Source organism: Hyla sarda, chromosome 7 (genome assembly GCF_029499605.1).
Source record: "Hyla sarda isolate aHylSar1 chromosome 7, aHylSar1.hap1, whole genome shotgun sequence".
Classification (NCBI taxonomy): Eukaryota; Metazoa; Chordata; class Amphibia; order Anura; family Hylidae; genus Hyla; species Hyla sarda.
The window spans coordinates 202229896-202245906 of NC_079195.1; the positions used below are offsets into that span (position 1 = coordinate 202229896).

Consider the following 16011-nt stretch of genomic DNA (forward strand, 5'->3'; position numbering starts at 1 on the left):
AAGTGGAAAACCACACTACAGGCTGATCCAACTTTATGTAATGTCCTTAAAACAAGTCACAATGAGGCTCAGTAGTGTGTGTGGCCTCCACGTGCCCCTATGACCTCCCTACAACACCTGGGCATGCTCCTGATGAGGTGGAGGATGGTCTCCTGAGGGATGTCCTCCCAGACCTGGACTAAAGTATCCGCCAACTCCTGATGACTGTTATGATTCGGCAGGCTGGATGTGGATCCTCTGTGTCAGCGAGGGATTGGCATGGACCGTGTCGGTGGACCGATTCTAGGGTTGCTACTGGTATTCACCAGAGCCCGCCGCAAAGCGGGATGGTCTTGCTGCGGCGGTAGCAACCAGGTCGTATCCACCGGCAACGGCTCAACCTCGCTGACTGCTGAGAAGGCGTGGGACAGAAGGACTAGGCAGAGGCAAGGTCAGACGTAGCAGAAGGTCGGGGCAGGCGGCAAGGTTCGTAGTCAATAGCAACAGCAAGAGTTCAGGTACACTGGTAAGGCAAACACTGTAACGCTTTCTCTGGCACAAGGCAACAAGATCCGGCAAGGAAGGGAAGGGGAAGTGAGGTAATATACACAGGGAGCAGGTGGAAGCTAATTAGACTGATTGGGCCAGGCACCAATCATTGGTGCACTGGCCCTTTAAATCTTAGAGAGCTGGCGCGCACGCGCCCTAAGGAGCGGAGCCGCGCGCGCCAGGACGTGACAGCCGGGGACCGGGACAGGTGAGTGACTTTGCATGCGATTCGCGAACGGGTGCGTCCCGCTATGCGAATCGCATCCCCGCTGGCAGAGTCAGTGCAGCGCTCCCGGTCAGCGGGTCAGACCGGGGCGCTGCAGAGAGAGGAACGCCGCAAGCGCTCCGGGGAGGAGCAGGGACCCGGAGCGCTCGGCGTAACAATGACAGTCTGTGATGCAATGTGGCGTTGGTGGATGAAGCGAGACATGATGTCCCAGATGTGCTCAATCGTATTCGGGTCTGAGGAACAGGCGGGCCAGTCATTAGCATCAATGCCTTCCTCTTGCAGGAACTGCTGACACACTCCAGCCACATGAGGTCTAGCATTGTCTTGCATTATGAGGAACCCAGGGCCAACCGCACCAGCATATGGTCACATAAGGGGTCTGAGGATCTCATCTCGGTACCTAATGGCAGTCAGGCTACCTCTGGCAAGCACATGGAAGGCTGTACGGCCACCCAAAGAAATGCCACCCCACACCCTTACTGACCCACCACCAAACCGGTCATGCTGGAGGATGTTGCAGGCAGCAGAACGTGCTCCACAGTGTCTCCAGACTCTGTCACGTCTGTCACATGTGCTCAGTGTGAACCTGCTTACATCTGTGAAGACCACAGGGCACCAGTGGCGAATTTGCCAATCTTGGTGTTCTCTGGCAAATGCCAAACATCCTAGTGTTGGACTGTAAGCAAACCCCCCCCCCCCCCCCCCCTGTGGATGTCGGGCCCTCATAGCACCCTCATGGAGTCTGTTTCTGACCGCTTGAGCTGACACATGCACATTTGTGGCCTGCTGGAGGTCATTTTGCAGGGCTCTGGCAGTGCTCCTCCTGCTCCTCCTTGCAAAAAGGCGGAGGTAGCGGTCCTGCTGTTGGGTTGTTTGCTCTCCTACGGCCTCTTTCACGTCTCCTGATGTACCGGCCTGTCTCCTGGTAGCACCTCCATGCTTTGGACACTACGCTGACAGACACAGCAAACCTTCTTGCCACAGCTCGCATTGATGTGCCATCCTGGATGAGCTGCACTACCTGAGCCACTGGTGTGGGTTGTAGACTCCGTCTCATGCTACCACTAGAGTGAAGGCACCACCAGAATTCAAAAGTGACCAAAACATCAGCAAGGAAGTGTAGGAACTGAGAAGTGGTCTGTGGTCACCACCTGCAGAACCACTCCTTTATTGGGGGTGTCTTGCTAATTGCCACCTGCTGTCTGTTCCATTTGCACAACAGCATGTGAAATTGATTGTCAATCAGTGTTGCTTCCTGAGTGGACAGTGTGATTTCACAGAAGTGTCATTGACTTGGGGGTTACATTGTGTTGTTTAAGTGTTCCCTTTATTTCTTTGAGCAGTGTATTATATAAACTGAGATGGATGGAAGCGTAAACTCAGCCTTAGACACATCAGGATCTGCAGTAACACTAGCCTGTAATATATATATGCTGTGTGTGTTATGTATATGCTGTAAATACCATAATGTATTGTGTTGTACTGTGCCACACCCTGATTGTATACAGTTTAATGTGTAAGTGTTATATTTTTATATATACATATAATATAACTACTACAATTTTTAAAAAACAAGACACATAAAATATACTTCCAAAGAAATCTATGCTCTAGCTAAGCTTTAGCTCCTCTATCTCATCCTCCCTTTATCCTGCCTCTTCTATCTCTCCATCTCTTCTACCTCATCGCCATTGCCCCTACCTCACTTTTATACCCCCTCACCACCGATCCATCTCCCCCTACCTCATCTCAATGTCTCAATACCACAGTCCATCCCCCCTATATCAGCTCTATGTCGCCTCTTGGAATCCAGCTCATAACTCAGCTCCATCTCTTTTACCTCAGATCCATCTCCTGAACCTCAAATCCGTCTCCCCAACCATTGATCCTACTCCCCTACCTCAGATCCATCCCTATGTACACTAACTCAGCTCCATCTCTATTACCTCATTTTAATATTACCTACTTCAGCTCCACCACTTACCTCAGTTCCATCTCCCTTCACTCTGCTCAATAGCCTGTCTCAGGTCCATCTCCCCTACCTCATCTCTCTTAAAGGGGTACTCCGGTAGAAAAAAAAAATTCAAATCAACTGGCTCCAGAAAGTTAAACAGATTTGTAAATTTCTTCTATTAAAAAATCTTAATTCTTCTAGTACTTATCAGCTGCTGTATACTACAGATATACTACAGAGAAATTTGTGAAGTTCTTTTCTGTCTGATGACAGTGCTCTCTACTGACACCCCTGTCCGTATCAGGAACTGTCCAGATTAGAATCATATCCCCATAGAAAGCCTCTCCTGCTCTAGACAGTTCCTTTCTATGGGGATATGATTCTAATCTGGACAGTCCCTGATACGGACAGGGGTGTCAGCAGAGAGCACTGTGGTCAGACTGAAAAGAAATTCACAAATTTCTCTGTTTTATACAGCAGCTAATAAGTACTGGAAGGATTAAGATTTTTTAATAGAAGTAATTTACAAATCTATTTAACTTTATTCTCCTCTACCTCAGCTCAATTTCTTTTTACCTCAGTCCCATCTTCCTTGCCTTAGCGCCATTATTTCTACCCTATCTCCATCTCCCCAGCTAAGCTTCATCTCTTCTATTTCATCTTCAAGGCTGGAGAGATGGATTTAAAGGGGTACTCCGGTGGAAAACTTTTTTCTTTTTTTTTTTTAAATCAACTAGTGCCAGAAAGTTAAACAGATTTGTAAATTACTTCTATTAAAAAATCTTAATCCTTCCAGTACTTTTTAGCTGCTGAATACTACAGAGGAAATTCTTTTCTTTTTGGAACACAGAGCTCTCTGCTGACATCATGACCACAGTGCTCTCTGCTGACATCTCTGTCCATTTTAGGAACTGTCCAGAGCAGCATATGTTTTCTATGGGGATTTTCTCCTACTCAGGACAGTTCCTAAAATGGACAGAGATGTCAGCAGAGAGCACTGTGGCCATGATGTCAGCGGAGAGCTCTGTGTTCCAAAAAGAAAATAATTTCCTCTGTAGTATTCAGCAGCTAATAAGTACTGGAAGGATTAAGATTTTTTTTAATAGAAGTAATTTACAAATCTGTTTAACTTTCTGGCACCAGTCGATAAAAAAAAATAAAAAAATAAAAAAATTGCCCCGTATAAAGAGAAATAAAAACGTTATAGGAGTCAGAATAGGACAAAATATCGTGTGACGTTACGCATATATAATTAATTATGCAATTAAATGAGAGCAGGGAGATCCAGAGCGGTCACATGCAGGGTGTGTCTGCTGTTGCTAGGTAACAGATATGATCATATTCAAACCACTGTGTAGCAAAAAGAGCAGCAAGAACAACACTCATTAGGGATTTGTAATGAATAATAATACTTATAGCAGATTACAGTGATTAAACAACGTAATAATCATAAAGTATAGAAACATTTCATACAAAGAGTAGACAGGGAATTACATGTGGAGTAATATGTATAATGGATACTATAGCATATAGCCTGCAGCTACAAGGTTTTCTTAATAATACTAAATCTACATGGAAAAAATATTGACAGAAAATCCATCACTATAAAGGCAATAAGTGGGCTAGTGAGAATATTATTATTATATGAATATTTCCATATATACCAGATTATACTATAGTGTACAGTATACAGTGTGAATAAAAAAGGATGGGGTGAAATTATAGCCCTGGTATCATTACCGAGAGAACATAACACATTTATTACCATGAAGAGACGCACTGTCTATCCAAGTTTTATATACAGTACAGACCAAAAGTTTGTACACCTTCTCATTCAAAGAGTTTTCTTTATTTTCATGACTATGAAAATTATAGATTCACACTGAAGGCATCAAAACTATGAGGTAACACATGTGGAATTATAGACATAACAAAAAAGTGTGAAACAACTGAAAATATCTCATATTCTAGGTTCTTCAAAGTAGCCACCTTTTGCTTTGATTACTGCTGTGCACACTCATTCTCTTGATGAGCTTCAAGAGGTAGTCACCTGAAATGGTCTTCCAACAGTCTTGAAGGAGTTCCCAGAGATGCTTAGCACTTGTTGGCCCTTTTGCCTTCATTGGGTTCAGGTCCGGTGACTGTGGAGGCCAGGTCATCTGGCGCAGCACCCCATCACTCTCCTTCTTGGTCAAATAGCCCTGGAGGTGTTTGGGGTCTTTGTCCTGTTGAAAAATAAATGATGGTCCAACTAAACGCAAACCAGATGGGATAGCAGCCGCTGCAAGATGCTGTGGTAGCCATGCTGGGTCAGTATGCCTTCAATTTTGTATAAATCCCCAACAGTGTCACAAGCAAAGCCCCCCCCACACCATCACACCTCCTCCTCCATGCTTCACGGTGGGAACCAGACATGTAGGGTCCGTCCGTTCACCTTTTCTGCGTCGCACAAAGACACGGTGGTTGGAACCAAAGATCTCAAATTTGGACTCATCAGACCAAAGCACAGATTTCCACCGGTCTAATGTCCATTCCCTGTGTTCTTTAGCCCAAACAAGTGTCTTCTGCTTGTTGCCTGTCCTTAGCAGTGGTTTCCTAGAAGATATTCTACCATGAAGGCCTCACACAGTCTCCTCTTAACAGTTGTTCTAGAGATGTGTCTGCGGCTAGAAATCTGTGCGGCATTGACCTGGTCTCTGATCTGAGCTGCTGTTAACCTGCGATTTCTGAGGCTGGTGACTCGGATGAACTTATCCTCCGCAGCAGAGGTGACTCTTGTTCTTCCTTTCCTGGGACGGTCCGCATGTGAGACAGTTTCTTTGTAGCTCTTGATGGTTTTTGTGACTGCACTTGGGGAAACTTTCTACCTAGAATATGACATATTTTCAGTTGTTTTACACTTTTTTGTTATGTCTATAATTCCACATGTGTTAATTCATAGTTTTGATGCCTTCAGTGTGAATCTACAATATTCATAGTCATGAAAATAAAGAAAACTCTTTGAATGAGAAGGTGTGTCCAAACTTTTGGTCTGTACTGTACACTACAAATGTTCAAAGTCATTTCTATTGGTAACATGGCAGATGTCCAGATTTTGTCCAGACGTGACCAGCATATCCTGGAATATGGAGTCCACTGTGTCAGGGTTGTGTTGTCTCAGGTCGTTCAGATCTTGTGCCTGGGGAGCAGATACACTGAGTCCTTAAAGGGGTACTCCAGTGGCCAGCATTCGGAAGTAAATCACAAATAGAGAAACATAGCTGCACATCTACCATTTGTATTTTGATCTACTTGCTTCTCAGCATGATAAAAAAAAACTAACAGGTTGTTATTATATATTTTGATCAAAAAAGTACAAGCCCACTCGCCACGTCAAGGCCACCTAGTCAGAGTGGGTCCCACACCTAACACTGGTGTATCATCTGGCGGCGACCACTGCCTCCGAGACACCATGTCCACAGGGGGAATGACCCAGTGGCCAAGCAGCCCCACTGCTGCCCGACCAAAGCCCTGGCTCTGGGCCGCACCACCCCACAGACAAAGCATCAAAGAAACAATGGCCGCCACAGAGCACCACACCAGTGTGAACACCTACCATTTGCTCCCTGCCAGAGGACTGGGAGAATGTTAGGAGGAAACCCTTATGCAGTCTCCTGCTAATTAAAAATGCCTGGGCCGAATGGGTGGAGTGGAGTTCTGACCATGGAAGAGGGAAGAGATTACAAATGTACAACACAAATGGAGAAACACAGCCGCACATCCACCATTTGTATTTTGATCTACTTGCTTCTCAGCATAATTTTAAAAACTAACAGGTTGTTAAACCATGACCGACCCCCGCAGCGCGAAAACAGCGTTCGGAACATTTACTTCTTAATTCTGGTCAGTGGAGTACCCCTTTAATGTAGCCCCCATAGATGGACATTACAGGGTATTAGTTTTGACAATCGTGGAGGTCAGTGCAACATTGGTGATTCGCTGTTCCCATCCAATGTTTCATTGGAGTTTCATTCACATGGAAATGAGTCCAGCATGGGCTCTTTAAGGGTGAATGATTTTTCTGAGCCCCAAAATTTAACGTTGAGGCGATTGACCTTTTCACTGAGGTGAAACGTTGCCTCATGGCTCAACAACCGCCTCTCAACGGATTCCTACTCTTCCGAACGGCAAAACGGCATAAGTCATGACATTTTGGTTTGTCTTGTGCTTTTAGCTCCTGAAGCATTTGAATGGCTTACAATGCAGACGTTTTGTGAGATTCGCCATACTAGGGTATGTGGCTCCTGTAGTTCCATACTAGTCAGCCTGGCCTTCTTTTAGGACTGCGCTCGTACATGACTCCAATCCTGTTAACAGTCTTTTCCCAAGTCTTTGGGTGGCCTGGACTTTTCCCATGACATAGACACCAAGAGGTTTCGAATTCCTTTGCCCAACGCGAAATGCGGTTTCTATGCTGAGCATGCACCAACATGCAAAAAGCTTTTTCTTGCTTCGATGTCGCCATCTTATGTCACACAATGGAAGCACGGTTCAAATTTGGCTCTTGAAAATGAAAGCTGTGCTGTGATTGGTTGCTGTGGAAATCTAAGCCAGTTTTGCTCAGATTTTCAGTCACTGCCAATTTACCACTGATGTTACTTTAAATGAATGTGTCGTCTGGATATTTTTTTTCCTGATTAAAGTCAGATACTGAAATGTTCTTTTCTTCTAATCTGTTTCTATTTTCTGATTGTAATTTTTATTTTTAAATACATTTTTCGTACATTATTATGGGGGCAGCCATATTGCCAGAGCAATATGTTTTTAACACCCTAACAGGTATAGCTTAGAAGAAAGATGAGACAGAGGGGATATGATAGAAACTCTTAAAGGGGTACTCCGCTGCTCAGCGTTTGGAACAAACTGGGAGCTCGTGACGTTATTGCCCCACCCCCTCATGCTGTCATGCCCCCTCCCATAGACTTGCCTTGAGTGGGTGGGGCGTGACATCATGAGGGGCGGGGCTATGACATCACAAGCTCCGGCTCCAGCGTTCAGAACAGTTTGTTCCAAATGCTGAGCAGTGGAGTACTCCTTTAACCCCTTAACGACGCAGGACGTATATTTACGTCCTGCGCCGGCTCCCGCGATATGAAGCGGGATCGCGCCGCGATCCCGCATCATATCGCGTGGGTCCCGGCGCTAATCAACGGCCGGGACCCGCGGCTAATACCACACATCGCCGATCGCGGCGATGTGCGGTATTAACCCTTTAGAAGCGGCGGTCAAAGCTGACCGCCGCTTCTAAAGTGAAACTGAAAGTATCCCGGCTGCTCAGTCGGGCTGTTCGGGACCGCCGCGGTGAAATCGCGGCGTCCCGAACAGCTGATCGGACACCGGGAGGGCTCTTACCTGCCTCCTCGGTGTCCGATCGACGAATGACTGCTCCGTGCCTGAGATCCAGGCAGGAGCAGTCAAGCGTCGATAATGCTGATCACAGGCGTGTTAATACACGCCTGTGATCAGGATGAGAGATCAGTGTGTGCAGTGTTATAGGTCCCTATGGGACCTATAACACTGCAAAAAAAAAGTTAAAAAAAAGTGTTAATAAAGGTCATTTAACCCCTTCCCTAATAAAAGTTTGAATCACCCCCCTTTTCCCATAAGAAAAATAAAACAGTGTAAAAAAAATAAATAAATAAACATATGTGGTATCGCCGCGTGCGTAAATGTCCGAACTATAAAAATATATCATTAATTAAGCCGTACGGTCAATGGCGTACGCGCAAAAAAATTCCAAAGTCCAAAAAAGCGTATTTTGGTAACTTTTTATAACATTAAAAAATGAATAAAAAGTGATCAAAAAGTCAGATCAAAACAAAAATCATACCAATAAAAACTTCAGATCACGGCGCAAAAAATGAGTCCTCATACCGCCCCGTACGTGGAAAAATAAAAAAGTTATAGGGGTCAGAAGATGACATTTTTAAACGTATAAATTTTCCTGCATGTAGTTATGATTTTTTCCAGAAGTGCGACAAAATCAAACCTATATAAGTAGGGTATCATTTTAACCGTATGGACCTACAGAATAATGATAAGATGTAATTTTTACCGAAATATGCACTGCGTAGAAACGGAAGCCCCCAAAAGTTACAAAATGGCGTTTTTTTTTCGATTTTGTCGCACAATGATTTTTTTTTCCGTTTCGCCGTGCATTTTTGGGTAAAATGACTAATGTCACTGCAAAGTAGAATTGGCGACGCAAAAAATAAGCCATAATATGGATTTTTAGGTGGAAAATTGAAAGGGTTATGATTTTTTTAAGGTAAGGAGGAAAAAACGAAAGTGCAAAAACGGAAAAACCCTGAGTCCTTAAGGGGTTAAATACATAAATTGAATCAACACAGTAAAGGAGGAGAGAAAAACTACCACAAGAGACCATAGTTTATATTAAAAGGACAAAGGTTTCTGCAGGAAGTATTCCTTTAACGAAAGAGTAGTGGATGCATGGAATTACCTTCCTGCAGAAGTGGTAGATGCCTATACAGTGCAGGAGTTTAAGCATGCATGGGATAGGTATAAGGCTATTCTTCATATAAGATAGGGCCAGTATTCAGAATATTGGGCAGATTAGATGGACCAGATATTTCTTATCTGCCAACACATTCTATTTATCTATGATAGTTCCTAAAATGGACAGCAGAGGTCAGCAGAGAGCACTGTGGTCATGACAGAAGAGAAATCCAATAAGAAAAAAGCATTTCCTCTGTAGTATACAGCCCCTAAAAAGTACTGGAAGGATTAAATTGTATTAATAGAAGTCATTTACAAATCTGTTTAACTTTCTGGCACCAGTTGATTAAAAAAAAATTTTAAAAAAAATGTTTTCCACGGGAGTACCCCTTTAATACTGCTGTGCAGACTCTATGACATATTAAGATTTACATGTCCTTTTTTGCTCTATATAAAGTTTTGGCCCATCTTGGAGTGTAAGGCTACATTCACGTGTACAAGATCTGCTGCAGATTTGATACTGTAGGACATCCTGTACACATATCCTAATGCAGTGGTCTTCAACCTGTGGACCTCCAGATGTTGCAAAACTACAACTCTCTGCATGCCCGGACAGCCGTTGGCTGTCCGGGCATGCTGGGAGTTGTAGTTTTGCAACATCCGGAGGTCCGCAGGTTGAAGAGCACTGCCCTAAAACAACAATGCCAGAGTAAAAATAAACTAAAGCAGGCACAATGTGTACTAGCAGTGACAATATCAGGTTTTTAGACGTTCTCCGATCCTATAAAGTGCTGACATATCTCTAAGAATTTGTTTCAATTGTTCGAGCAAGCGTATTAAGTTCTTTTAATAAGCTATTTTATTGCATTAAAGGGGCTGCTCAGGATTAAAAAAAAAAAACATAGCTACTTTCTTCCAGAAACAATGCCACTCTTGTCAGTAGTTTGTGTTTGGTATTGCAGCTTAGTTTCATTGAAGTGGATGGAGTGAACTTGTGATACCACATACAACCTGAGGAAAGGTGCCGGACAGATCTGCCAAACGCGTCAAATGGCTGGAAGATCTGACCAATCAGACTTTACTGGTAAAATCTCTGTATTACTGAAGTGTATGCACTGACTGGTGTCTGGTAGCGCCATCTACAGTACAGGGAGGTATTACATGTTCTGTACTACTCTTTACCTGTATTAATGAAGTGTATGCACTGACTGGTGTCTGGTAGCGCCCTCTACAGTACAGGGAGGTATTACATGTTCTGTACTACTCTTTACCTGTATTAATGAAGTGCATGCACTGACTGGTGTCTGGTAGTGCCCTCTACAGTACAGGGAGGTATTTCATGTTCTGTACTACTCTTTACCTGTATTACTGAAGTGTATGCACTGACTGGTGTCTGGTAGCGCCCCCTACAGTACAGGGAGGTATTACATGTTCTGTACTCTTTACCTGTATTACTAAAGTGCATGCACTGACTGGTGTCTGGTAGTGCCCCCTACAGTACAGGGAGGTATTACATGTTCTGTACTACTCTTTACCTGTATTACTGAAGTGCATGCACTGACTGGTGTCTGGTAGTGCCCCCTACAGTACAGGGAGGTATTACATGTTCTGTACTACTCTTTACCTGTATTACTGAAGTGAATGCACTGACTGGTGTCTGGTAGCGCCCCCTACAGTACAGGGAGGTATTACATCTTCTGTAATACTCATTACCTGTATTACTGAAGTGCATGCACTGACTGGTGTCTGGTAGTGCCCCCTACAGTACAGGGAGGTATTACAAGTTCTGTACTACTCTTTACCTGTATTACTGAAGTGCATGCACTGACTGGTGTCTGGTAGCGCTCTCTACAGTACAGGGAGGTATTACATGTTCTGTACTACTCTTTACCTGTATTACTGAAGTGCATGCACTGACTGGTGTCTGGTAGTGCCTCCCTACAGTACAGGGAGGTATTACATGTTCTGTACTACTCTTTACCTGTATTACTGAAGTGTATGCACTGACTGGTGTCTGGTAGCGCCTCCCTACAGTACAGGGAGGTATTACATGTTCTGTACTCTTTACCTGCACCAGGGTTAGCTTCTCCTTTGGACACCAGGTGAGGGCCGCTCCATGTTACTTTTTTAGGACACTGTGTGTACTGTATAAGACCCTGAAGAAGCTCCTGTCCTCTACATAGACAGTGATTACAGCTCCCAGCAGATCTTTCTTACTTTTATATGTAAGGATTTGCTTTATCTGTATTAGTTATCTACTTATTTTTCTTTAATCCTCATTTTTCCTATTTTTGGAAGACATTTTGGGGCTTCAGAACCAATTACCAGAGTTCCATAGAGTTATGGTCCCAACATACAATGGAACCAACATACAATGGTCCCAACATACAATGGTCCCAATATACAATGGTCCCAACATACAATGGTCCCAACATACAATGGTCATTCTGGAACTGATTCCTATTGTAACTTGAGGGACCACTGTACGTGTACAATACATTTTCCATCACTATCCAGAGTCATGTACAGTACATCATACATAGTATTGTGATTTTCCTGCCTCTTCCAGCACTACACTGGTATTCTTGTTTTCCTGCTTTAAAAAAAATAAAAATAAATACAGAGCTGAGTTTGTCACTTGGGACACAGTATTATGACGGAGAACTTACAATAAGACTACATGGTAATTCTGCTGCTATATAGCATCTCAATAGGGGGGGAATCTATCCAGGGGAGGTGTAGGTGAACGATTTTTCGACACCTTTGATTTTGGGTAGTGGTGATCTGTTCGTGCGCCAAATTTATTAAACGGTCGCATTTCACGTGATCAATTTGGGGCTAGTACACATTTCTTTGAAATGACACTTTAGTACACCACTTTGTATGATTCCTGCTCTACCACTTTTTAACCCATTACGTTTACGGACAGTTTTGTAAGCCAGGTCTGGACTGGTGTAGATTTGCGACAAGTCGTGCAACAGGTCACACTTGATAAATTCAAGACCTCTGCCTAAAAGAGTTAACCAGACTATGGTGCAGCTACGCAAATTTTGGAAAAAGCTTCTAAAGCCAAAGATGCAAAGAAAAGTCTCTAAACAGCAACCGCGACGAAAATCTTCACCGCAAAAAAACAGGGTAAAGCCAATGAAAAATTCCCCTGCCCCCATTCTGCACCAGATGAGAACTCATTGAGTTGCTATATAGCAGTGACACTGAACGGGACCTATTCAGCTCTGCTACATGTAAAGAATTAAAAGTGAGAAAAAAAAGTAACGTTTGACCTTAAAGTTCTTTCTAATTTTAGTGGGTTGTTTCAAAGCTAAGTTCTTTTATCCAAGGGGTCAAGTTATGGCAAAAAAGTGTAGTTTCCCTTTAGGGCTGGTCTTACAGGACTCCTGCTAATGGGAACAGTGGGGGACATTGATATGTGTGATGTACCGTATTTTTCGCCATATAAGACGCTCCGGCATATAAGACGCACCCAATTTTAAAGGATGAAAATCTAGAAAAAAAAAGATTCTGAACCTTCAACCTGCGGACCTCCAGATGTTGCAAAACTACAACTCCCAGCATGCCCGGACAGCCGTTGGCTGTCCGGGCATGCTGGGAGTTGTAGTTTTGCAACATCTGGAGGTCTGCAGGTTGAAGACCACTGGTATAGGAGGTAATACTTACGTTTCCCCGCCGCTCCGGATCCGTCACCGCTGCCCTGGATGTCGCCCTCCATCGCTGTCGCCGATTCCCCGGGGTATCCCCGTCGCTCCGGAATGTCTCTGCTGCCCGGTATCCTCACTCTCTGTCGCCGCCATCACGTCGCTAAGCACGCCGCTTCTATTGGATGCCGGGATGGCGTGCGCAACGGCGTGATGACGACGAAGGAGAGCGCCGGCCATGCAGGGGATCCCGACACGGAGCAGACACCCAGGAGGCAGGTAAGGTCCCTCCCGGTGTCCTGTAAGCTGATCGGGACGCCGCGATTTCACCGCGGCGGTCCCGAACAGCCCGACTGAGCAGCCGGGTTAGTGTCACTTTCGCTTCAGATGCGGGGGTCAGCTTTGATCGCCGTGTCTGAAGGGTTAATACAGGGCATCACCGCGATCGGTGATGTCCTGTATTAGCCGCGGGTCCCGGCCGTTGATGGCCGCAGGGACTGCCGCGATAGGACAGGGTTTTAATGTGTATTTGCCGTATAAGACGCACCAACTTCCCCCCCAGTTTTGGGGAAGAAAAAGTGCGTCTTATACGGTGAAAAATACGGTAGTTCATTTTATAGTTTTTTGGGGTTTTTTTTGGGGGGGGGGGTTTCCACGTGACTCCGCCAAATGTATTAAATGGTCACAGGACATTTGATACATTTTGTGGAGGAACACATTTTCTATAATTTCACTCTTTACATACACCAAAAAGCTAAGCTAAGTCTGGGCTGGTGTAGTTTAGAGACTTTTAGACTTTTCCAGTGCCTTTGCCCCTTTTTTTTTTATTTTTATTTTTTATTTATTTATTTTTTTGCGCCTTTTCCTAAAAAGTCTCAGTTCATAAATTCATTATCAAATAAAAAAAAAGGTGCAAAAAAATAGCCTGAGGTGCAGCACTGCGCCAAAATAGAGACAAATCTACACACAAAAACAGCTCTAAAAGACAAGGATAAATGCCCACCAAGTGTTTCTGCTGTGGAAAAAAGTGCAGGAACTCCGTTCCCAAGCTTTTCTGCAGGATTGAGCCCCTGCTTTTATCCTAAACTAATACTTATGGTGCAAAGAGAGAGCGGACTTACCTCAGCCACCACATGTAACTGTGCTCGTAGGGGAAAAAACTGTTGGGGTCATCGCAGCAGTACTTGAAGTCCTTAAATCCACAGCAATATATGGCTCCCAGGTCACTGTCAGCCCTTGGACAGCTAAAAGCCCCAACCAGGACCTGCTCCACTGTGGTGTAACTGGAGCACTCCGCACTCATAGTCCTCCTGGGGGCGCTTCACTAAGTAAGACACCAGGAGTTCCAGTGGAGAGCTGAGAAATTCTTTTACCACCATCCCATGGGCGATGCGTTATTCCTAAGGAGAAGCATGAGAGGAGATCCTTACAGCTGCCTGTTCAGCATCTCTGCTCTCCTCAGGACCACGAGTGATGCTCCTTATAGAGAAGCCGCCTGGATAACTGGTTGCCGCCACAAAATGCACCTTGGTCGCCCTCTGGTGGGAAACGGGAGCACAACATGAGACGAGAGACCAGCAGGATTATTACGGAAAAAGAAGTAATTGCTGCACACCATACACTATGCCAGTGTCTCCCAACATTGGTGCTAGAGATGAGCGAACTTACAGTAAAGTCGATTCGTCACGAACTTCTCGGCTCGGCAGTTGATGACTTATCCTGCATAAATTAGTTCAGCTTTCAGGTGCTCCCGTGGGCTGGAAAAGGTGGATACATTCCTAGGAGACTCTTTCCTAGGACTGTATCCACCTTTTCCAGCCCACCGGAGCACCTGAAAGCTGAACTCATTTATGCAGGATAAGTCATAAACTGCCGAGCCGAGAAGTTCGTGACGAATCGAATTTACTGTAAGTTCGCTCATCTCTAATTGGTGCCTCCAGCTGTTGCAAAACTACAGCTCCAAGCATGCCTGGACATGTTTTTTGGGTTGTTTTTTTTTTTTTTTTTGCATATTCTGTGCCAAAATGCGAAAAATGCAAGAACACTTATGTCAGTGTTTCCCAACCAGGGTGCCTCCAGCTGTTGCAAAACTACAGTTTCAAGCATGCCTGGACATGTTTTTTTATTTAATTTTTTTGCATATTCTGTGCTAAAATGCCAAAAAATCCAAGAACTTCTGCCATGAGTGACCGTACACATATGTCAGTGTTTCCCAACCAGGGTGCCTCCAGCTGTTGCGAAAATACAGCTTCAAGCATGCCTGGACATGTTTTTCTTTTTTTTTGGGGGGGGGGGGGCATATTATGCCTGGACATGTTTTTTTTTTTTTGTTAATTTATTTATTTTTTGTTTTTTTGCATATTCTGTGCCAGAATGCCAAAAATCCAAGAACTTCTGGCATAAGTGGCCATACACTTATGTCAGTGTTTCCCAAACAGGGTGCCTCCAGCTGTTGCGAAACTACAGCTTCAAGCATGCCTGGACATGTTTTTTTGTTTGTTTGTTTTTTGCATATTCTGTGCCAAAAATCCAAGGACTCCTGCCATAAGTGGCCCTAGACTTATGTCAGTGTTTCCCAACCAGGGTGCCTCCAGCTGTTGCAAAATTACAGCTCCAATCATGCCTGGAGATGTTCTGTTGTTTGTTTTGTTGGTTTGTTTGTTTGTTTTTTGCATATTCTGTGCCAAAAGCCAAGAACTTCTGCCATAAGTGGCCCTACACTTATGTCAGTGTTTTCCAACCAGGGTGCCTCCAGCTGTTGCAAAACTACAGTTTCAAGCATGCCTGGACATGTTCTTTATTTTATTTATTTATTTTTGCATATTCTGTGCTAAAATGCCAAAAAATCCAAGAACTTCTGATCGTACACTTATGTCAGTGTTTCCCAACCAAGGTGCCTCCAGCTGTTGCGAAAATACAGCTTCAAGCATGCCTAGACATGTTTTTTTTGGGGGGGGGGAGGGGGGGGCATATTATGCCTGGACATGTTAAATTTTTTTGCCAATTTTTTTTTTTTTTTTTTTTGCATATTCTGTGCCAGAATGCCAAAAATCCAAGAACTTCTGGCATAAGTGGCCATACACTTACGTCAGTGTTTTCCAAACAGGGTGCCTCCAGCTGTTGCGAAACTACAGCTTCAAGCATGCCTGGAC

The 16011-nt window shown here is 44.3% G+C and overlaps 1 protein-coding gene across 1 annotated transcript in view; it reads right to left on the bottom strand.

Moving 5' to 3' along the window:
- The window catches only part of SHISAL2A (shisa like 2A), a 122292-nt gene extending 107925 nt beyond the window's left edge, over window positions 1-14367 (bottom strand). The window contains exon 1 of the mRNA XM_056532227.1: window positions 13981-14367. Coding sequence (XP_056388202.1) covers window positions 13981-14162 — 182 coding nt within the window. The 5' untranslated portion in view covers window positions 14163-14367. The remainder of the gene's footprint in view (window positions 1-13980) is intronic.
- Between the last annotated feature and the right edge of the window lie 1644 nt (window positions 14368-16011).